Source organism: Pseudochaenichthys georgianus, chromosome 9 (assembly GCF_902827115.2).
Source record: "Pseudochaenichthys georgianus chromosome 9, fPseGeo1.2, whole genome shotgun sequence".
Taxonomy (NCBI): Eukaryota; Metazoa; Chordata; class Actinopteri; order Perciformes; family Channichthyidae; genus Pseudochaenichthys; species Pseudochaenichthys georgianus.
The window spans coordinates 8567087-8590566 of NC_047511.1; the positions used below are offsets into that span (position 1 = coordinate 8567087).

Sequence of the window (23480 nt, forward strand, 5' to 3'; positions counted from 1 at the left end):
GTAGCATTGCTCTCTGGTGGACAAACTATTGAATGGAGACACTGTCAAACCCTAACCCAAGTCAATGGCAATATATAATTCCAGTTGTAATGTTATTATGCCATGCATTTGTGGGCCGCCGTATAACACAGTTGGTAGAGCAGGCAGCCCATGTACTGGGGCTTGGTTCCCCTGCAGAGGACCCAGATTTGTATCCGGCCTTTGACCATTTGCCCGTGTCATCCCCTCTGTCTCCCCCTTCAACACTGTCACCTCAATAAAGGCACTGTGTTATAAACACATTTTTTGTTAAAAGCGGTATGGTGTCTGTCACCCCACTCCTATTGTGTTTGTGTAAAGCTGCAATCACATGATACACCATAAAAGCTCTCTGCGCTGACGTTGCCGTTTCTACGGGGATAGCGGTTCCACCCTCGACTAAGCGGACGCGCTACACTCAGTGTCTCGCACTGTTGGAAATCATTGCGACCACTGCACCCAAAGCTCCATCTATTCCGATTTTTGACCTTGTTTACGCACAACCAATCAGATGAGAGCTGCATGTAGCGGCGCAAGGGAGGGAACTGTAGAAACAAAACCTAACTAGCTGTTTCACTGCAAGGCTCTGCGACCAACCAGTTGAGCAAAGACCAAATCATGTGTCATGTGAATGCACTTCTAATGTGTGTGCATTTTGTTCTTCACTTCTTTAGAACACTTCTTTGTTATTTTGGTGATGGTCCGACCTCCTGAGGCAGCAGCGTTCACAACATCTGCCACATGCTGCAACTGTAACCGAATGTCCGAACTGTGTCCACCAATCAATATTTTTTACTTGTATCCAGAAACAAGAACTTCAATATCAATGTTAAATTAAAGCTGCAAGCAGCGTTGAGCGCGTCTTCGATGCTCCGCAGGCTGTTGTCCGCACATCGACGTGTCACGTAGGTGTCTCAAGGACTCGGCCGTTGGAAAACGTGGGAAGTTTCAGGGCGATCGGACAACGTACATAGGAGTTACAGCAATATCACAAACATTGTGTTTGATGGCGAGTGATCTGTCATCATGGCAACGACATTTGATGACACCCCATAATATGCCTAGATGTGTTGAGAGCTGCATCGTTATCAAACCTGTGAAGTTTTGGGCCGTTTGGAGCATGTTCAATGGAGTTATGAGAAAACCGTGTTTCATGGTGACCATTGTGTTACCATGGCAACGGCATTTGACGAAATCTCAAAACTGACACATATATGTCTTGAGGGCTGTACCGTTGGCACACGTTAAGTTTGAACACTTTTTGTCCATTAACACTGGAGGTATAGCAATATCGTGCTTAACGGCGAGGGATGCGTTGCCATGGCAACAGCTTTAGAGGAAAACTCACTATTGTCATATTGAGGTGTTGAGGGCCGGACCATTAACTGTCATCTGAAGTCTGGTGCCGTTTTGACCCTTTTCATAGGAGTAACGACAACATCATGCGTTATGGCGAGGGTTCCGTTCCCATGGCAACGGCATATAATGACACCCTATAATTGACATAGAGCTGTTGAGGGCCGGACCATTAACCATCGTCTGAAGCCTGGTGCCGTTTGGACGATTTTCCATTGAGACACGACAACACCGTGTTTAATGGCGAGGGATCTGTCACCATGGAAACGGTATATGATGACACCCCTTGATGGACATAAAGCTGTTGAGGGCCGGACCATTGGCCATCGTCTGGTGCCGTTTGGACCATTTTCCATTGAGTTACGACAACATCGTGTTTTTTGGCGAGGGATGCGTTGCCATGGAAACGGCATATGGTGAGATCTCAGATTTCACATAGAGCTGTTGAGGCACGGACCGGTGTTATACAAGTGAAGATTGGGGGACGATCGGACCGTGTCCATTGGAGTTACAGCGACATCGTGTTTTATGGCGAGGGATTCGTTGCCATGGTAACGCCACATTATGTAACATCAGATTTGACCTCGAGCTGTTCAGGGCCGCAGTGTTAACCATCATGTGAAGTTTAGGCGATAGGCGATCTGAGCATGTCAGTTTGAGTTATGACGTCATCGTGTTCCATGGCGAAGGATCGCCTAGCATCGAACGAACGTGAACTTTGGGGGAAAATCACGGCGATGCCGTGCGGAAAAAAAAGAGTTTCGTGATATCGTGAAAACAGTTGTAGAAACTACTCCCAAAAAAATACTACGTATTGTGCATTTTTTTTGTACAGCACAAAGCGAATGTATTTTTTGCCTCTACTGGGACATGTCTCCATGCTTTAATTTTCAAAAAGCTCTTTATTTTTCTCCTGTGCCGAAGCACCTCTTTTCACCCTCCTTCTGAAACCAGAGCCCAGTCTGCTCTGATTGGTTAGCTGGCAGGCTCGGTTTTGATTGGTGGACCTCTTAGAGATGTCCTGCCCCTAAGCCTATCACCTACAATGTGTTGGAGCACGAGCCAATCATTCATTAGACTGGATCAGAGAAGATCGGCAAATAAATAAGTAAGTATGCATACTTATTGGGCCTAGCTTTGGGTACTTTTGCTCTCGAGAGTCAGGCCATTTTAGCAGAGTCTGCTCAGATTGGTTAGTTGACTCACTCTGTTGTGATTGGTCAACCACTAAGAGATGTGTCGGAAATATCCCGACCATTACAAAATCAAGTACAATGTTATGGAACGCTAGCCAATAGAAGCGTTATGTAGTGATTTCCCTATGGAAGTAAACAAAGGAGTCCAATGGGGGCGTTTCAGAGAGGGTGTGGGAGACAAACTCCCTCTGGAGAGAACACTGGGATTTTAGCCTTTGCAGACCATTAACATGCACAACAACCTATACAACACACTACAATGGAGCAACAAGCATAATCGGGCCTCTTTAAAAAGGAACAGGCTTCTGTTCAGGTGCCAAATGCACAATAACGCCTAAAGGAAGCTTCTCTTTAAACTGCACAACATAATTGATAAAACTGACAAACTATTTGGAGCCAGGTATATACGCTTTACTAGTATAACAATGGCTCTCACAGACATTCAGTGAAGAAACACCACTCAGGGAATTACCAAACCCCAACTGTTCCTCATTTATTTTTCAAGTTCTTTCCTCAAAAGCAACAATTCAGCTCTTCTCATTCTTTTTTTCTTATAGAAAATGAAAAAAGAAATTGCTTGTACAAACATTTAAAAAGGACTTACAGCGGGAAAAAAGGAAAGAAGGAAAAATAAATGCTGTGCAGATTGATAGAGATGAATTCTTCCTCTGGTCTCCACACTCTCAGATACGGCGAGCATAAGCTCACTCTCTACTGTTATATGTGAATTGGCAGAGGAGTGCGGGAGACAAAAAAGGCTAAACAAGTACTTTTTATCCAAGAGAAATCCAATGAGGTTTCACGACCGCTGTGCTTTTGGAACCTGTAAAAATGTCAAGTTAATGCATGTGAGACAAAAGAAAATCCCTCTGTCCTGAAAAACATTTTTGGGGTGTTTCTTGCCCGGCAACAGAGAAAACATGTAAACCAATGGTGCAGCAATTAGACTTGGGGTATTTACGAGATACAGGAAGTGAAACAGACCAAAATATATATATATAACATTATCCGTTCACCATGTCTGGTCACAGCCGTTAAAAAAGTGGATCATATTAGCCTTTTTTGGGGGGAGGGGGAACAAAAGCTAAATCAGATGTCGTGAATCTGACACACGAGGGATTTTTTATTACCCCAAAGATCCGTTTCATATTCATACACATGATATACCTTGAAGATCTGCAAAAATTAGTTTTTCCTGCTCATCAGCAAATGTCCTCAGGCAGCTGCTGATATTTACAATAATTATGTACGGATGTAACGGTGGCACGAGTTTACTTTACTAGATTCATTGTCGAGCTTTTGTTAAACCTGTGTGTACTTAAGAAGATCATTCCCGCCTTGCTGAGCAATTCAGCCAATTTCTTTTTCCAAGTCGACAGTAAACATGATTTATTCTGAGACGTCGTGATGGAGGTTAAGTGATGGTTAAGCCTCTAGATCTATTCATCCACCCAACACAAATAGGACTTTTTATGCACTCATTATGTTAAATGCTTTTCCTTTGACAAATAATCAAAATGTATAATCTTGATTAGGTGCTTATAAAGTTGAGGTAAAAAGCAAAGATAACAATGTGTGAAACATTTAGTTATTTCAAATAATGGTAACTTGCACCCAAAGCTTGTACTTCCGTCGACCTTTGTTGCAGATCAAGATGTGAAAATGGATTCCGGCACTGCCATCGTGTTTTCTTATAAGATTTCCTTACTTGTGTTTTGTTTCTTTCGTCTAAATTCTACGGTGGTCGACCTGTGCAATCACGCTCCACTTCCATTAGGAGAAATGGGCTCAAACGATGCAAATAAAAACACAACTGAGCCAAAACACATGAAGAAACATCTCCATCAACTTGACAAGACATGAGCAGTATTTACTCAAAAAGCTGCTCAAACTAAACGCGGGAAGAAGCTCAAAACACAACGCAAACAGGGACACTCAAAAGTGCCGCAGTGCTGGGGCCGGAGCAATTGTTGATGTTCAGGGATTATAAAGTTGGCCAACTGTCACTGTTGGCAGAGTTAGCCTGTTTCACGATTGTAAGTGTTTTGTCAGTATCTGAAATAACTAGGTTAGCTAGCTGACAGCAGATCTGCAATAATATTAGAAGGATTCCTGGGATCGCATTTTTTTAAATAAGCTACTACAATGTACATTTGAGGTAAGTTTCCAGTCACAGTGTGCCAACTTCATAATCCTCAAAAGTCAACCCGTGCTCTGGTCCCAGCTGTGTGCATCACTTTTTAGTGTCCCCGTTTCCGTTGTGTTTTGAGCTTCTTACGTCGTTTCTTTATTTGCAGCGTTTCGTTTATGCAGTGCTTTTAGTAAATTATGCGCATGTTTCGTCAACTTGGTGAAGATGTTTTTTAATTTGCGCGTGTTTTGGCACATGTGTTTTTTTTATTGCATCGTTTTGGGCGGTCGTCGGCCACCGTAAATTCTGCAGCGCTTCCTCCTTGTGCACATGTTTCTACTCTTACATGCTTGAAGTGCTCTTCAACTGGAGCAAGTGCTCTTCGACTGGAGCGAATGCTCTCATGGGTTAGGATTAGCTGCAAAAAAGGCATCCCTTAAAAATCGAGGTCCATCCTGTATCTCTGAATATACCATTACATTTCCAGTGGTGTCATAAATTTGATTATCTTCTTCGCGGTGACCTGTGACTTCAAATGTTGGCATTGGCATTTCTTCAGCCAGAACACTCAGAAAACTTCACCCATCAGCCTTTAAAAACCCATTTGAACCTTTTTTTAAGGATGCCCTTCATTTCCTTCACTTTGCAGATAGAGTGGTGTAGTTATTGTTACACTTGAAGGCATCACTTTGGTACAAGCATATTGCTCCTTTACATCCATTTTGATTTATTCCATTTCCTTTTTCACCGTCTCACCTCTGCTCACTCTCTCGGAGGAGAGAAACAGACTGGAGAAAGATTTATCGAGCTGCAGGGATCCAACCAGCAACATTTGTAACACAACCTCTCTTAATTAAATATGTTTTAGTTCATGGAGCAGGAGAGAGGTGCATAGGTTTTAAAAAAAAAAAAAAAAAAAAAACGACAGAACACGTGAGTTGAAACTAAGATTGTGATTAGAAGAAAAAAATCCAAAGCACCCGCCACTTCTTCCCAGTGAGCGACAGCACTGAAAGTCCCCAAACTTTGAAAGCTGTGGACTCGCCGTGAATGAAGTGTTTCTGTTTTGCAGCTTTCAGCCCAAACAGCGTTTCAAGCTTCTTCAGTTGACGATAAGCAGTCAGAGTTCACCCGAGTCGAACTGGAAGAACCAAACTGGTTTCATGATGAGTCCAGGCATGTGTGTTGTCAGTGTGTGTGTGTGTGTGGGCAGCAGTGTGTGTTATTTGTTGCGCAGTAGCTCCAGCTGGTCCTGGTATTCGGTGAATAGTCTCTGGAATCGCAGGTTTTCAACGATGACAGGTAAGACTTCCCGCAACAACTCGCGCTTACGTAGACCCTTAACACAGAAAACAGATCGTTAGCGACTAGCATATGCACCGTTTAATGTGGAGCCAGAGCTAACGCAAGCTAACTCATTAGCTATTAGCTTTGTTTGCACAGGTCATAACAGATTAATCAAATGAGCAAAAAAACTATTCCGGACAGTCGCAATTACACAACCTGTTTTTTTTTTTTAATGTTCTATAGACAAAACAGTTAACATTGTATGGTATCCAATGTCCAGGTTAGAAAGAAAAATGGATTGGGGCATCCCTTTATGTCTTAATGTATATGTAATATACTTAAGGTTAATGCTGAATGAGTACAGCCTAATCCTTGGTCAACATCTAGCAACAATACAACTAAGAGATGGGACACAAAGCAGCTTTGGGAGCAGGAACAAAAAAGACAATACATTTGTTTGTGTGGAAGGTAAATGTTTTGAAAAATGTTGAGTTGTACCAGAGTGGTGGGCTCCCAGGCTGTCGCTGCTGATTTGTGGACGGGACCGAGCAGCTCCTTGCAGAGTTCTCGGAGACGAAACTCTGAACCTGGAGGGATCACACAACGTTTTGTCAACACTGAAACCGAAACCCAATCAGCACTCCTGGATGAACTTTATACATTGTAACACTGTGGACCTTTGTCTACCCTCTGGCAGTGAGTTATCATAAACCGACAACATGAGCTCTAGTATAGAGTACAACTGGCCGATGTGCTTAGTGACTTTTCGTAGTTACTCAGAGGGAAAAGAAACTAATAAGTCATTCAAAAAGTGTTCATATGAGATTTTGAGCCATTTTCATATGTCAACCTGCCAGCCACTAAAAGAGGATGGATGTGGAACTGTAAAACCATTTCATCGCTGAAGTGTGGCTGTGAATGATCCGAAACATAATTCATTGTCTGTAATGTTGTCTTAAAAACAGAAGAACTAATTATTAGTGGTAGGGCTACATAAGGTTTGTACAGTCAGCACTGGGTTGTTCGTGACTCTTATCAGTCTGAAATCATTATAAAAAGGAATAGTTTGCTACCTTCGTTGACAAGGAAACGGGTGTAGATGAGCAGCCAGTAGCGATACTCCTGTGCTGACTGCAAAGTCAGAGCAGACGCCAGCTGATTCTCCAGGAAGGCCAACGTCATGCTCTGCTGCAGGTGGTGAGGGGTGGAGGAGAGGCGGGACGCCAGCCGACCAGCACTGCAGGGACCACACACACATGGTGTTTATTTACTCATTTATTACCTTTCACCTGGAGATAGAAGGGGGGGGATTAAATACTGCTGTCATACTTGAGGTTGCGTCCCTGCATGACAGCCAGTGGCCCTGAGGACACAGGTGCATCCTGGGTAGGTAGGCAGCTCCTGAAGTCAGCACACTGGACCATAGAGTCTCCTTTATCCGCTATTAACGTCCTGTAAGAGAGACAGTATAATTATTTAAGTTTACTCATTCACTCGGGGGGGGGGGGGAGGATTATCAAGTTATGGCAGTTATGTCTAATCATTCAAAAATGACCTTGATTTTGTCAGTCATATAAAATAAATGAACGTTGACACGAACCTCTTCCTGTCACATACTAAGCAAAACAGATAAACATTGGCTACCGCCATTGGCACATGTCACCTTATTTACTGATGTGCCGATGGCGGAAAATATGGCTAACATCGGCAGATGCCAATATCACAACCTTTTCCCCAATGATAAATGCTATCCATCACTTTTAGCTAGCTATTTGAACTGTTCTTCATTGCGTTTCGGTAGCCATTTCAACGGTTTAACCATCACTGTTAAAATGATTTATGTATTACATTTAGCCAACTCTTCAAACTGTTGATGCTTTTAGCTAGTTTTTAAAACGTTTATCCATTACTTCTAGCTAGCTATTTAAAACATTTATCCATTACTTCTAGCTAGCTATTTAAAACGTTTATCCATTACTTCTAGCTAGCTATTTAAAACGTTTATCCATTACTGGAAGCTAGCTATTTAAAACGTTTATCCATTACTTCTAGCTAGCTATTTAAAACGTTCATCCATTACTGGAAGCTAGCTATTTTAACTGTTCTTCTTTACGTTTCGCTGGCTTTTCAAAAGTTTACTAATTACTTTTAGCCAACTGTTACAAAAGTGTGTCTATAACTTGTAGCGAGCTATTTCAAACGCTTTTTCTAGCCTTAGTTTTAGCAAAGGGTTTTTTCTACCCTTACTACCAGCAAACCCTGGTTGGGAATCAGCGCTGTCAGTCCACTCTTTAGTGCCTCACCATGTCTCCAGTGAGGAGCTGAAGCAGTAGGACTTTCCGTTGGAGAGTCCAACGACTGGAACGCCCTGCTGGGTCAGCAGAGACTGAGACACTGTGGTGTCAGCACCTACACACAAAACAAAATGTGTTCAAGGGTAGACAGCATGACTGCATTTTACATACTCTTTCAAATTGTATTTTATAAAAGTTAAATCATATAAATAAAAATGTGGTTTTGAAGCCATCTTCATGTGAAAGAATGTATTTTTTACATTCATGAAGAAGATTCCAACAAAACATATTGAATTTACTTCAATAGGAATAGGTTAACATTTTAATAACTACAAAAGTTTGTTATCCATCTCATGTATGCGAGTTAAACAGAGCTAGATTCATGATGTGGTTAGCCTAGCTTAGCATGTAGATTGGAAGCAGGGGGATCTGTGAGCCTGGTTCTATACAAGGAAACACCTCTACTTTATGTTTGCTCTAATTGGCAGTTATACAGTAAATTAACTACCGTACTTTTCGGACTATAAGCCGCGACTTTTTCCCCCCATTTTTTTTGTACAGCTAACGGCCACTAGGGAACCTCCTAAATCTATGGATTTTACAGGTCAAATTAACCACCTTTAACTATGGGCTCTATGACCGGTCCTCGCCCGCCACCTTTAAGCGGTGGGCTGCAGCAGGAAAAGCTGGAGGCCGGAAAATAGTGAGACAGGTAGCGTGCCAAAGTAAAAGTGGAACCGAGAGACAGAACGAGAGCAAGACAGACGGACAATTTAGCTGCTGCGGCTTATATGCAGGTGCGCTTTATAGTCCGAAAAGTACGGTAATACTTGACAAATGAAAAAAAAAGTAGGGTGCTGGAACTATTTTCCAACACTTATCACACAGGCATGAGATTGATATAGTCAACCTTGAGTCCCACAATGTCGACTGCTCTGTGTCAATCCCATTCTGCAGTGTCTTACCTGGTAAAATGCTCAGCAGAGACTCGTTCTTCACCAGAGCCTTTTGTTTATGAACATCCCTGCAAACAGACGGAACACAAATGAACAGCTGGATAACAATCATCATAATGTCTAGAACAATCTAGCACATGTGATCTCCAACAGAATGTATCCGGGCTCACCAGACAGACAGCGCAGCCCCAGCCGTCAGAGCCATGACAAAGTGGGCCGAGCAGTGCAGAGCTGACACAGGCGTGGCCAGCTGAATGGCAGGAAGCAGCCGCCGCCCACAGGAAGAGAACACTGACAACATCCTGTCCTGACAGGCAACGGCGAGGATGTCACTGAGGGAGAGAAGAGCAGAGTCAGAGATGTTGTTTTATTTATTTACAAAATCAATTAATAGTCTAGTTGCCAGCCGATAGAGTCCTATTGCGAACTCTGAAATGTTGAGTACGCCACAGCTTTATGTAAGAAATGTCTGGTACAGGTCCCCAGCAGGTAGAAACTGCCAGATGCTAAGTTGTTGGGCAATTTGCACAATTAGCATGAATTACCATTTGCCGACAATAGCTAAATAATTGTTTGGCCAATTTGGAAAATGTTGGTGTGGTTTTGGAGGTTATTGAGGACGTTGAATCATTTTCTAACATTATTATGATCAAAGTGCCCTAACACTTTAAAATCAAACCAACATTCATCTACATCAGCCCCTCGGGAGTACACATATGGCCACTTTCTAGTTAAAACTGATATTTCTTTATCCTGGAATTGTCAGATTGATCCTACATCCTCATTTACCTCCAAAACCACACCAACATTTTCCAAATCAGCCATGCCCTTTTTTAGCTATTAGTTGCATTATGCTTATTAATGCAATCTATGCCAATTGTGCAAATTGGCCAACTAATCGAAGTTACCATTAGGCAGTTTATTTGTGCTGGGGACCCGTATTATACATTTCTAACATAAGACCTTTGGGACACTCAACATTTCCTGGTTCACAATGCTGGCAAGTAGACGACAATGAAAGACAGCTGAGTGTGTGTGTGACGCGCTGAGCCTCGTACCTGCTCCCCGCAGCAGTGATCACTGAGCTAGGCAGCAGTGTGTTCCAGTCCCGTCCGTCTCTGGAGCATCGCAGCTGGCTGAGCTTTGAACCCGCAACTACCGACACCTCGTTCTCCACCTCCAGGAACATAGATGGCTCCATGCTTACCTACACACACACACACACACACACACACACACAAGTTTCAGCGTTTCTGTCAAAAGAAATTCAATTTACCCGACAGATGGGAGATGCTCTGGACGAATGTTATCTGTGTTTGTTATCGAGTTATTTAATTGATAAAAAGGGCTTTTTAAAGAATGACATAATCAAGGCATGTATATTATTTATATAGAGACATTTGAGCCTGCATAACTGCTGCTAACGGGTGCTGTGCTATCTGTACCGAGGTGCCTATGAGGCACCAGTTATGGCTCGTTTGAAAGGATATGCAACTTGTCCCATGTCAGGGTCTAAGGACAGAGGGGGTCGTATTCTACGGTGGAGAGTCAGCAGCTTCAGGTTCCTCGCTGTCCACATCACTGAGGACCTGACATGGACTCTTCACACCACCACCATCACCAAAAGAGCTGACAGCGGCTCTTCTTCCTCCGCAGGCTGAGGAGGTTCAACATGGACTCCAGGATACTCTGCAACTTCTACATGAGCTCCATAGAGAGGATCCTGACCTCCTACAGGTGCACCCTAGAGAGCATCCTGACCTTCTACAGGTGCTCCATAGAGAGGATCCTGACCTTCTACAGGTGCATCCTAGAGAGCATCCTGACCTTCTACAGGTGCTCCATAGAGAGGATCCTGACCTTCTACAGGTGCTCCATAGAGAGGATCCTGACCTTCTACAGGTGCTCCATAGAGAGCATCCTGACCTTCTACAGGTGCACCATAGAGAGCATCCTGACCTTCTACAGGTGCTCCATAGAGAGGATCCTGACCTTCTACAGGTGCTCCATAGAGAGCATCCTGACCTTCTACAGGTGCTCCATAGAGAGGATCCTGACCTTCTACAGGAGCTCCATAGAGAGGATCCTGACCTTCTACAGGTGCTCCATAGAGAGGATACTGACCTTCTACAGGTGCTCCATAGAGAGGATCCTGACCTTACAGGTGCTCCATAGAGAGGATCCTGACCTTCTACAGGTGCACCATAGAGAGGATCCTGACCTTACAGGTGCTCCATAGAGAGGATCCTGACCTTCTACAGGTGCACCATAGAGAGGATCCTGACCTTACAGGTGCTCCATAGAGAGGATCCTGACCTTCTACAGGAGCTCCATAGAGAGGATCCTGACCTTCTACAGGAGCTCCATAGAGAGGATCCTGACCTTCTTCAGGTGCTACATAGAGAGGATCCTGACCTTCTACAGGAGCTCCGTAGAGAGGATCCTGACCTTCTACAGGTACTCCGTAGAGAGGATCCTGACCTTCTACAGGTGCTCCGTAGAGAGGATCCTGACCTTCTACAGGTGCTCCGTAGAGAGGATCCTGACCTTCTACAGGTGCTCCATAGAGAGGATCCTGACCTTCTACAGGTGCACCCTAGAGAGGATCCTGACCTTGCAGGTGCTCCATAGAGAGCATCCTGGCCTTCTACAGGTGCACCTTAGAGAGGATCCTGACCTCCTACAGGTGCTCCCTAGAGAGCATCCTGACCTTCTACAGGTGCACCATAGAGAGGATCCTGACCTTCTACAGGTGCACCATAGAGAGGATCCTGACCTTCTACAGGAGCTCCATAGAGAGGATCCTGACCTTCTACAGGTGCATCCTAGAGAGGATCCTGATCTTCTACAGGAGCTCCATAGAGAGGATCCTGACCTTCTACAGGTGCATCCTAGAGAGGATCCTGACCTTCTACAGGTGCATCCTAGAGAGGATCCTGACCTTACAGGTGCTCCATAGAGAGGATCCTGACCTTCTACAGGAGCTCCATAGAGAGGATCCTGACCTTCTACAGGAGCTCCATAGAGAAGATCCTGACCTTCTTCAGGTGCTCCATAGAGAGGATCCTGACCTTATACAGGTACTCCATAGAGAGGATCCTGACCTTCTACAGGTGCTCCATAGAGAGGATCCTGACCTTATACAGGTGCTCCATAGAGAGGATCCTGACCTTCTACAGGTGCTCCATAGAGAGGATCCTGACCTTCTACAGGTGCACCCTAGAGAGGATCCTGACCTTGCAGGTGCTCCATAGAGAGCATCCTGGCCTTCTACAGGTGCACCATAGAGAGGATCCTGACCTTCTACAGGTGCACCATAGAGAGGATCCTCACCTTCTACAGGTGCTCCATAGAGAGGATCCTGACCTTCTACAGGTGCACCATAGAGAGGATCCTGACCTTCTACAGGAGCTCCATAGAGAGGATCCTGACCTTCTACAGGTGCATCCTAGAGAGGATCCTGACCTTCTAGAGGTGCATCCTAGAGAGGATCCTGACCTTCTACAGGTGCATCATAGAGAGCATCCTGACCTTCTACAGGAGCTCCATAGAGAGGATCCTGACCTTCTACAGGTGCACCCTAGAGAGCATCCTGACCTTCTACAGGTGCACCCTAGAGAGCATCCTGACCTTCTACAGGTGCTCCATAGAGAGGATCCTGACCTTCTACAGGTGCATCCTAGAGAGGATCCTGACCTTCTACAGGTGCACCATAGAGAGCATCCTGACCTTCTACAGGTGCACCATAGAGAGGATCCTGACCTTCTACAGGTGCATCCTAGAGAGGATCCTGACCTTCTACAGGTGCACCCTAGAGAGGATCCTGACCTTCTACAGGTGCACCATAGAGAGGATCCTGACCTTCTACAGGTGCATCCTAGAGAGGATCCTGACCTTCTACAGGTGCACCATAGAGAGGATCCTGACCTTCTACAGGTGCACCATAGAGAGCATCCTGACCTTCTACAGGTGCATCCTAGAGAGGATCCTGACCTTCTACAGGTGCACCATAGAGAGCATCCTGACCTTCTACAGGTGCTCCATAGAGAGCATCCTGACCTTCTACAGGTGCATCCTAGAGAGGATCCTGACCTTCTACAGGTGCACCATAGAGAGCATCCTGACCTTCTACAGGTGCACCATAGAAAGCATCCTGACCTTCTACAGGTGCACCCTAGAGAGCATCCTGACCTTCTACAGGTGCTCCATAGAGAGCATCCTGACCTTCTACAGGTGCACCATAGAGAGCATCCTGACCTTCTACAGGTGCACCCTAGAGAGCATCCTGACCTTCTACAGGTGCACCATAGAGAGGATCCTGACCTTCTACAGGTGCTCCATAGAGAGGATCCTGACCTTCTACAGATGCACCCTAGAGAGCATCCTGACCTTCTACAGGTGCACCCTAGAGAGCATCCTGACCTTCTACAGGTGCACCCTAGAGAGCATCCTGACCTTCTACAGGTGCATCCTAGAGAGCATCCTGACCTTCTACAGGTGCTCCATAGAGAGCATCCTGACCTTCTACAGGTGCATCCTAGAGAGCATCCTGACCTTCTACAGGTGCTCCATAGAGAGGATCCTGACCTTCTACAGGTGCATCCTAGAGAGCATCCTGACCTTCTACAGGTGCTCCATAGAGAGCATCCTGACCTTCTACAGGTGCACCCTAGAGAGCATCCTGACCTTCTACAGGTGCACCCTAGAGAGCATCCTGACCTTCTACAGGTGCATCCTAGAGAGCATCCTGACCTTCTACAGGTGCATACTAGAGAGCATCCTGACCTTCTACAGGTGCACCCTAGAGAGGATCCTGACCTTGCAGGTGCTCCCTAGAGAGCATCCTGGCCTTCTACAGGTGCACCTTAGAGAGGATCCTGACCTTCTACAGGTGCTCCATAGAGAGGATCCTGACCTTCTACAGGTGCACCATAGAGAGGATCCTGACCTTCTACAGGAGCTCCATAGAGAGGATCCTGACCTTCTACAGGTGCATCCTAGAGAGGATCCTGACCTTCTACAGGTGCATCCTAGAGAGGATCCTGACCTTCTACAGGTGCATCCTAGAGAGGATCCTGACCTTCTACAGGTGCATCCTAGAGAGGATCCTGACCTTCTACAGGTGCATCATAGAGAGCATCCTGACCTTCTACAGGAGCTCCATAGAGAGGATCCTGACCTTCTACAGGTGCACCCTAGAGAGCATCCTGACCTTCTACAGGTGCAACCTAGAGAGCATCCTGACCTTCTACAGGTGCTCCATAGAGAGGATCCTGACCTTCTACAGGTGCATCCTAGAGAGGATCCTGACCTTCTACAGGTGCACCATAGAGAGCATCCTGACCTTCTACAGGTGCACCATAGAGAGGATCCTGACCTTCTACAGGTGCACCCTAGAGAGGATCCTGACCTTCTACAGGTGCACCCTAGAGAGGATCCTGACCTTCTACAGGTGCACCATAGAGAGGATCCTGACCTTCTACAGGTGCATCCTAGAGAGGATCCTGACCTTCTACAGGTGCACCATAGAGAGGATCCTGACCTTCTACAGGTGCACCATAGAGAGCATCCTGACCTTCTACAGGTGCATCCTAGAGAGGATCCTGACCTTCTACAGGTGCACCATAGAGAGCATCCTGACCTTCTACATGTGCATCCTAGAGAGGATCCTGACCTTCTACAGGTGCACCATAGAGAGCATCCTGACCTTCTACAGGTGCACCCTAGAGAGCATCCTGACCTTCTACCGGTGCTCCATAGAGAGCATCCTGACCTTCTACAGGTGCACCATAGAGAGCATCCTGACCTTCTACAGGTGCACCCTAGAGAGCATCCTGACCTTCTACAGGTGCACCATAGAGAGGATCCTGACCTTCTACAGGTGCTCCATAGAGAGGATCCTGACCTTCTACAGATGCACCCTAGAGAGCATCCTGACCTTCTACAGGTGCATCCTAGAGAGCATCCTGACCTTCTACAGGTGCACCCTAGAGAGCATCCTGACCTTCTACAGGTGCATCCTAGAGAGCATCCTGACCTTCTACAGGTGCTCCATAGAGAGCATCCTGACCTTCTACAGGTGCATCCTAGAGAGCATCCTGACCTTCTACAGGTGCACCCTAGAGAGCATCCTGACCTTCTACAGGTGCATCCTAGAGAGCATCCTGACCTTCTACAGGTGCTCCATAGAGAGCATCCTGACCTTCTACAGGTGCATCCTAGAGAGGATCCTGACCTTCTACAGGTGCTCCATAGAGAGGATCCTGACCTTCTACAGGTGCTCCATAGAGAGGATCCTGACCTTCTACAGGTGCATCCTAGAGAGCATCCTGACCTTCTACAGGTGCATCCTAGAGAGCATCCTGACCTTCTACAGGTGCTCCATAGAGAGGATCCTGACCTTCTACAGGTGCTCCATAGAGAGGATCCTGACCTTCTACAGGTGCATCCTAGAGAGCATCCTGACCTTCTACAGGTGCTCCATAGAGAGGATCCTGACCTTCTACAGGTGCATCCTCGAGAGCATCCTGACCTTCTACAGGTGCTCCATAGAGAGCATCCTGACCTTCTACAGGTGCACCCTAGAGAGCATCCTGACCTTCTACAGGTGCACCCTAGAGAGCATCCTGACCTTCTACAGGTGCACCCTAGAGAGCATCCTGACCTTCTACAGGTGCATCCTAGAGAGCATCCTGACCTTCTACAGGTGCATCCTAGAGAGCATCCTGACCTTCTACAAGTGCATCCTAGAGAGCATCCTGACCTTCTACAGGTGCTCCATAGAGAGCATCCTGACCTTCTACAGGTGCATCCTAGAGAGGATCCTGACCTTCTACAGGTGCTCCATAGAGAGGATCCTGACCTTCTACAGGTGCACCCTAGAGAGCATCCTGACCTTCTACAGGTGCATCCTAGAGAGGATCCTGACCTTCTACAGGTGCTCCATAGAGAGGATCCTGACCTTCTACAGGTGCACCCTAGAGAGCATCCTGACCTTCTACAGGTACTCCATAGAGAGCATCCTGACCTTCTACAGGTGCACCATAGAGAGGATCCTGACCTTCTACAGGTGCATCATAGAGAGGATCCTGACCTTCTACAGGTGCTCCCTAGAGAGCATCCTGACCTTCTACAGGTGCTCCATAGAGAGGATCCTGACCTTCTACAGGTGCACCCTAGAGAGGATCCTGGCCTTCTACAGGTGCTCCATAGAGAGCATCCTGACCTTCTACAGGTGCATCCTAGAGAGGATCCTGACCTTCTACAGGTGCATCCTAGAGAGCATCCTGACCGTCTACAGGTGCTCCATAGAGAGGATCCTGACCTTCTACAGGTGCATCCTAGAGAGGATCCTGACCTTCTACAGGTGCTCCCTAGAGAGCATCCTGACCTTCTACAGGTGCTCCATAGAGAGGATCCTGACCTTCTACAGGTGCATCCTAGAGAGGATCCTGACCTTCTACAGGTGCTCCCTAGAGAGCATCCTGACCTTCTACAGGTGCTCCATAGAGAGGATCCTGACCTTCTACAGGTGCACCCTAGAGAGCACCCTGACCTTCTACAGGTACTCCATAGAGAGGATCCTGACCTTCTACAGGTGCATCCTAGAGAGCATCCTGACCTTCTACAGGTGCATCCTAGAGAGCATCCTGACCTTCTACAGGTGCTCCATAGAGAGGATCCTGACCTTCTACAGGTGCTCCATAGAGAGCATCCTGACCTTCTACAGGTGCTCCATAGAGAGCATCCTGACCTTCTACAGGTGCACCCTAGAGAGGATCCTGACCTTCTACAGGTGCATCCTAGAGAGCATCCTGACCTTCTACAGGTGCATCCTAGAGAGCATCCTGACCTTCTACAGGTGCTCCCTAGAGAGGATCCTGACCTTCTACAGGTGCATCCTAGAGAGCATCCTGACCTTCTACAGGTGCATCCTAGAGAGCATCCTGACCTTCTACAGGTGCTCCATAGAGAGCATCCTGACCTTCTACAGGTGCATCCTAGAGAGGATGCTGACCTTCTACATGTGCTCGATAGAGAGGATCCTGACCTTCTACATGTGCTCGATAGAGAGGATCCTGACCTTCTACAGGTGCTCCATAGAGAGGATCCTGACCTTCTACAGGTGCACCCTAGAGAGCATCCTGACCTTCTACAGGTACTCCATAGAGAGGATCCTGACCTTCTACAGGTGCTCCATAGAGAGGATCCTGACCTTCTACAGGTGCATCCTAGAGAGCATCCTGACCTTCTACAGGTGCACCATAGAGAGCATCCTGACCTTCTACAGGTGCTCCATAGAGAGGATCCTGACCTTCTACAGGTGCTCCATAGAGAGCATCCTGACCTTCTACAGGTGCATCCTAGAGAGCATCCTGACCTTCTACAGGTGCACCATAGAGAGCATCCTGACCTTCTACAGGTGCTCCATAGAGAGGATCCTGACCTTCTACAGGTGCATCCTAGAGAGCACCCTGACCTTCTACAGGTGCTCCATAGAGAGGATCCTGACCTTCTACAGGTGCATCCTAGAGAGCACCCTGACCTTCTACAGGTGCTCCATAGAGAGGATCCTGACCTTCTACAGGTGCATCCTAGAGAGCACCCTGACCTTCTACAGGTGCACCATAGAGAGGATCCTGACCTTCTACAGGTGCTCCATAGAGAGCATCCTGACCTTCTACAGGTGCTCCATAGAGAGCATCCTGACCTTCTACAGGTGCACCATAGAGAGCATCCTGACCTTCTACAGGTGCTCCATAGAGAGGATCCTGACCTTCTACAGGTGCACCCTAGAGAGGATCCTGACCTTCTACAGGTGCACCATAGAGAGGATCCTGACCTTCTACAGGTGCACCATAGAGAGCATCCTGACCTTCTACAGGTGCTCCATAGAGAGGATCCTGACCTTCTACAGGTGCACCCTAGAGAGGATCCTGACCTTCTACAGGTGCACCATAGAGAGGATCCTGACCTTCTACAGGTGCTCCATAGAGAGCATCCTGACCTTCTACAGGTGCTCCATAGAGAGCATCCTGACCTTCTACAGGTGCACCCTAGAGAGGATCCTGACCTTCTACAGGTGCTCCATAGAGAGCATCCTGACTGGCTGCATCACGGCCTGGTACGGCAGCTGCACCGCCCTCAATCGTAAGGCTCTACAGAGGCTGGTGAAAGCTGCACAGCACGTCACCAGGACGGAGCTGCCATCCATGGAGGACCTCTACACCCAGCGGCTCAGGAAGAAAGCCCTCAGGATGATCAAAGACCCCCATCACCCCAGCCACAAACTGTTCTGTCTGCTGCCGTCTGGCAGGCGCTACCGCAGCATCCGGACTGAAACCACCATGCAGGGACAGCTTCATCCCACAGGCCAGAAGACTGCTAAACAACTGAACTGTTGAAACAACATCCACAATATTCATCTGGCTGCTACTTCAAACATATTTATCCATTACTAATATATCATATTTCAATGACTTGCATAGAGACTCTTATTGCACTATTTCACTTTTTTAAACTATTTTCTTCTTGTATTTACTATTTACGTGCACTATATTTTTCTGTTTCTGTCTCTGTGTTGCTCTGTTGGAGGAGCCTGTGACACAAGATGTTCATCAGCATAACTACACTGTAGCCATGTTCGTATGACACAAAGAACCTCGAACCTGTAAAGTCCCCCGAGACAAATGTAACATGTGTGATGTATACACTTTGATAGATTGATTGATGCCAACTTGTCCATTCATACTTTTTTGAATACACTTTGAATTGTGCTTACAGCATATTATTATTTTTACCGGACTTCTACTGATTATTCCGATATATACCGGCTTTATGGAAACACTGAAGTTTATAGATAAAGCATTGCCTGAGCGGAGAATTTGTACAGATCAAAGACTTACGATTGAGATTAAAGTGACGCTGCTTTCAAAGGAACTAGATATGAAATAGCACACACACACACACACACACACACACACACACACACACACACACACACACACACACACACACACACACACACACACACACACACACACACACACACACACACGTTACCTGCAGACTGAAGGTCTTCTTTATACTGGGTGTTGGCAGTTTGAGAGCAGCGACAGGAGGGGGAGGCGCTGCCACCCTGCTTGGCTCCCGCTCTGCGCTGAGAGTCATCTGACAGGAAAAGGGTTTAATCATGGTTTTTTTTATAAAAGAAATGAATGTTCTCTTCGTTCTCATTGATTAACAAGTTAATTTGTAATCTCAATCTTTTCACTCTTTCCCTCCATCTCGTTACCTGAGGGAATGGTTGGGCGGTGGGTGCAGCCATCTTGTCTTTCCTGGGCCGTCCCTTCTTCCTCTTCTCCACCACCTCTCCTGCATCGATCAGCAGCTCGGGTTTCCTCTTGCCCAACATCAGGTTTTTGTTGATCGAGGCCATTTTGTCTTCGCTGTCGCTGCTGGTGTCGTCTTTGGATTTCAAGTCTTTCAGAGAGGACAGGCCGTCTTTGGGCCTGCTGGTTGACGATACAAATAAGTCAAGATTTGGTTTTGTATGTCATCTTTGAGCTTTTTCTTAACCTCACACTGTACCACTTGAGTCAATCACCTGTCCAGAGGCATGAGTCCAGAGATGGAGGATATGACGGCCGTGACCCCCGTTGTGGCCTTTGACCTCTCCGTGAACCTCGAGTCCAAAGCTTTCATCGGCTCGATCTTGGAGGCAGAAGTGAGCAGCAGACTGGACTTCAGACTGGAATGCAAGGAAACAGACATGAACCCTCCTGTCATGCTTGTTTCTCCTTCCTTACTTTGATGTTTGGTCTGTTTTAACGGCTCTTACATTAGCACAAAAACATTCATCTTCACCAAATTGTATTTAGCACACTTATAAGCTGCAAACCATGTCTCAGAGTACGGGTTTACACGAATACCTACAAAGACTAGACACAGACAATGTGTCAAATGTGGGTGTGTACTAGCTGATGGAGGAATATCATCTAGGGTTACCAATTCATTTCCTATGGCAGTCGCTTTTGACCAGAAATAATAAACATCATAGGTGTTACAAGTTGACTACACAGTGATCAGCATTTTCTTTTTATCTTCAAATGTCTACTTTGGAGGATATCATAAGGCCTCGAAGCAATCAAATGAAAAACACAACTTTACAATTCTGTAAAAAAAAAAAACTCTGGAACTCCCTCCCCCAAGACCTCCGTGAGTCTGAGTCCCTCATCCTGTTCCAGTCCCGCCTCAAACCGCCCCCTCTCAATCAACTTCCTCCTGACTGCTTTTCTGTTTTGTTTTGTTTCTTTGTGCTTTTGTTTTTGTTTCGTTTGTCTACCCTCCTTCCCAAATGTAAAGCATCTTTGGGTTCAAGAAAAGCGCTATAGAAATATAATTTATTATTATTATTATTATTATTATTACTACTACAATTAATGGAAGTAATGAATCGGTCAGATTTGACCAAAACATGACAAGAGGGTTAAGACTGGATTGGGGAAGCCACCAGAAACCCAGTTCTCACAGTATGAATAGAGTGTTCTGCTTTTGGGTCTGAAGGAAACAGTGTGTGAGATAACCAAAGCAGCATATAATGCAAGGAAAGTTAAATGAGATATATATATACACACACATTCAAAGTTCTTTAAAAACATGAAAAACATAAAGAGCATTAAGAAATAGTGCAATAGCATCACATTATAAACTGATCATTTGTTTTGTTTTGTTGCATGTATGTGTTCAAAAGAGCGAGCTTTCCAGTTAGGAATTGAACAAGCACATACAAAAAAAACAAGAAAAGAGAAAAAAGCTCGTACCCGTCCTCCAGGCCCTTTGTGGCGCTGTTGGGTGGAGGCGAGGTGAGCATGGGGTCGTGGATGGGCCGAAGCCCCAGAGAAGAGGCCTGTCCGGGGCTGGAGTCTGAGCTGAGCTGGGAGGTGAGCTGGTTGGACATGGAGGAGCCCGACGGCAGGATGGGAGCGCTGTTGAACAGGGCGGGAGAGAAATCCCTGCACAGAAAGAGAAACTGTTTGGTGAGCTTTCTCCTCGGCATGTTTCTAAACGTGCCGAGTGCACAGCTCTCAGTGAGGAGGCCCATAAGGGAGTTAGACAATAATAACTTTGACAGAATGGACAATGTATTTCCACAATAGTATTAGTATTTTTAACAAATGTACACAATCATCCACTTTAAAAAAAATATATATATATATATTTTAATTATTAAATGTTTGGCATTTTTGCATAAATGGGAAATGTTAAATTGTTTATTTTGCACTTAAGGTTTCTACATTTACTCAACAATAAATGGTGTGTGTGTATATATATATATATGTATGTGTGTGTATATACACACACACGTATACATATATGTATATCTTTAAGTGTACACGATCGTTTCCCTACCCGGTGTCCAGCTGAGCAATGCAGAGCGGTGTGATTCGTCTTCGTCCGTCTGCAGTTCTCGTCTCAACCTGTTTCTTCAGGAGGGTCTGAAGACAACAACATAAGTACAAGAAAAGGTAAGCACCAAAAATATGTATTTTGCCAACCATTGAAAATACAGCCCTGAAAGCCATTGATATTTATCTTTTATTTCTAAAACGTTTTTATAATCTTTACCTAATCTCTCTGTATTGTCTATCTAAATATAAACATTTGGGAGAGAAGCGTCCTCTGGAGGGAACGTTGTCTTTGCAGACCATTGACATACAAAGAAAACTCCAAAAGATGTAATAGGGCCCCTTTAACCCAAAGTTGTAAATAGATTTGGATACAAATAGGATTTATATAAAATTGTGTGTTTTTTTATTTTATGAATCTTTGCATTTTCTGAAACTTGATTTTGTGAATATATATTTTTTTTAAATATTTGTATGAAAATCAGACAAATGAAGAAATAATAAGATGAATTCAATGAAAATCTTAGTTTTTATCCTGAACCAACTGAACACTGTGTGCAGCTTGTTGGAAGTTTAAATCTAGTGTCCCACCTTCCTGATGTCCTCGAGAGACTCTCCGTTCATCATGCTGTTGAGCTTAGGGGCCGAGGATTCAGGCCCGGCGCTGCCCAGCCCTGAGTTGGCCTGGATTGAGTTCTGGCGCTCCTGCTGGTATTTGAGCATCTCAGGGTTCTCGATGATGGTGGTGGAGAGCTGAGCCTCTGTGCTGGTTATAGCCAGACTCTTACCGTAGATGTTCTGATGGATGCTGTTCTGTACGTCAGAGAAATGACAGGACATTGTTCTTATTCGGGCTTGATAGAATGATGGAGGAAAGGACAGCATCCAACAAGAGAACAAAGTAGAGACAAAAGAAAGGAAGGGAAATAAAAGCCGACGTAACAAGGTTGGGCAGGTTCATTTCTCTTTGGTTTGGTGCATAGAAAACATATTGATAAATGATATTGATTGATTTTGGGTGTCCTAATAAAAGCCCACTAGTGTGTGTGGGAGAGAGAGAGACACTCTTTGGGATTGTAGCCTTTACTGACCATTACAGTACAACACAATACCTTAAAGGGAAAACCCCAAAAAGCATTATGGGTGGCCTTAAAACCATTTTTACAACCTGCTGCTAGAACTGAAATGTGTATTATAGCAGCTTGCTTCTCTTGATAGAAAACAACTTACATTTTAAGGCAAAACCAAGATGTTTTGTTGTTTAACTTTATTTTTGTAACAGTCAACGGAAAAAGAAAAAAAAACAGCAAAGTTCCACAAAGGCTTAATCTAGATTAATTCAAGTTATTTGTTTTTGTTTATAAATTAAGCATGAGTCCTAAAACCTGGGAATGAGTTTGCGAGCCAGCCTACAAAAATACGTCATGCCTGCACCACTCTGTTAAGGCAAAGAACTAAGTTGGTGTTTGCAGCCAGATGTGATTCCATGACGAGTGTCTAACCTTCTCCTCCTCGTTTAGCGGGTCTCCCAGTTCATCCAGTGAGAAGTCCAGGTAGGCCACAGTGCCGTCCATCGAACACACCAACATCCCCAGACCTGTCAGAGTCCTGACACACACACACACACACACACACACACACACACACACACACACACACACACACACACACACACACACACACACACACACACACACACACACACACACACACACACACACACACACACACACACACACACACACACACACACACACACACACACACACACACACACACACACACACACACACACACACACACACACACACACACACACACACACACACACACAC

General features: G+C 45.6%; 1 protein-coding gene across 2 annotated transcripts in view; it reads right to left on the bottom strand.

Moving 5' to 3' along the window:
- Nucleotides 1-3038: 3038 nt before the first annotated feature.
- The window catches only part of hira (histone cell cycle regulator a), a 41603-nt gene continuing 21161 nt past the window's right edge, over nucleotides 3039-23480 (bottom strand). Inside the window, exons 11-25 of one of the 2 annotated variants that reach the window (XM_034091009.1) lie at nucleotides 23148-23253; nucleotides 22237-22458; nucleotides 21650-21735; nucleotides 21061-21252; nucleotides 19845-19988; nucleotides 19533-19749; nucleotides 19301-19408; nucleotides 10297-10445; nucleotides 9409-9570; nucleotides 9248-9306; nucleotides 8292-8397; nucleotides 7318-7440; nucleotides 7062-7225; nucleotides 6487-6575; nucleotides 3039-6040 (exon numbers count right to left, since the gene is read on the bottom strand). In XM_034091009.1, the coding sequence (XP_033946900.1) occupies nucleotides 5924-6040; nucleotides 6487-6575; nucleotides 7062-7225; nucleotides 7318-7440; nucleotides 8292-8397; nucleotides 9248-9306; nucleotides 9409-9570; nucleotides 10297-10445; nucleotides 19301-19408; nucleotides 19533-19749; nucleotides 19845-19988; nucleotides 21061-21252; nucleotides 21650-21735; nucleotides 22237-22458; nucleotides 23148-23253 (2044 nt within the window). In that variant the 3' untranslated portion in view covers nucleotides 3039-5923. Of the gene's footprint in view, nucleotides 6041-6486; nucleotides 6576-7061; nucleotides 7226-7317; nucleotides 7441-8291; nucleotides 8398-9247; nucleotides 9307-9408; nucleotides 9571-10296; nucleotides 10446-19300; nucleotides 19409-19532; nucleotides 19753-19844; nucleotides 19989-21060; nucleotides 21253-21649; nucleotides 21736-22236; nucleotides 22459-23147; nucleotides 23254-23480 lie in introns of both variants that reach the window. The other variant, XM_034091008.1, reaches the window with a different exon arrangement.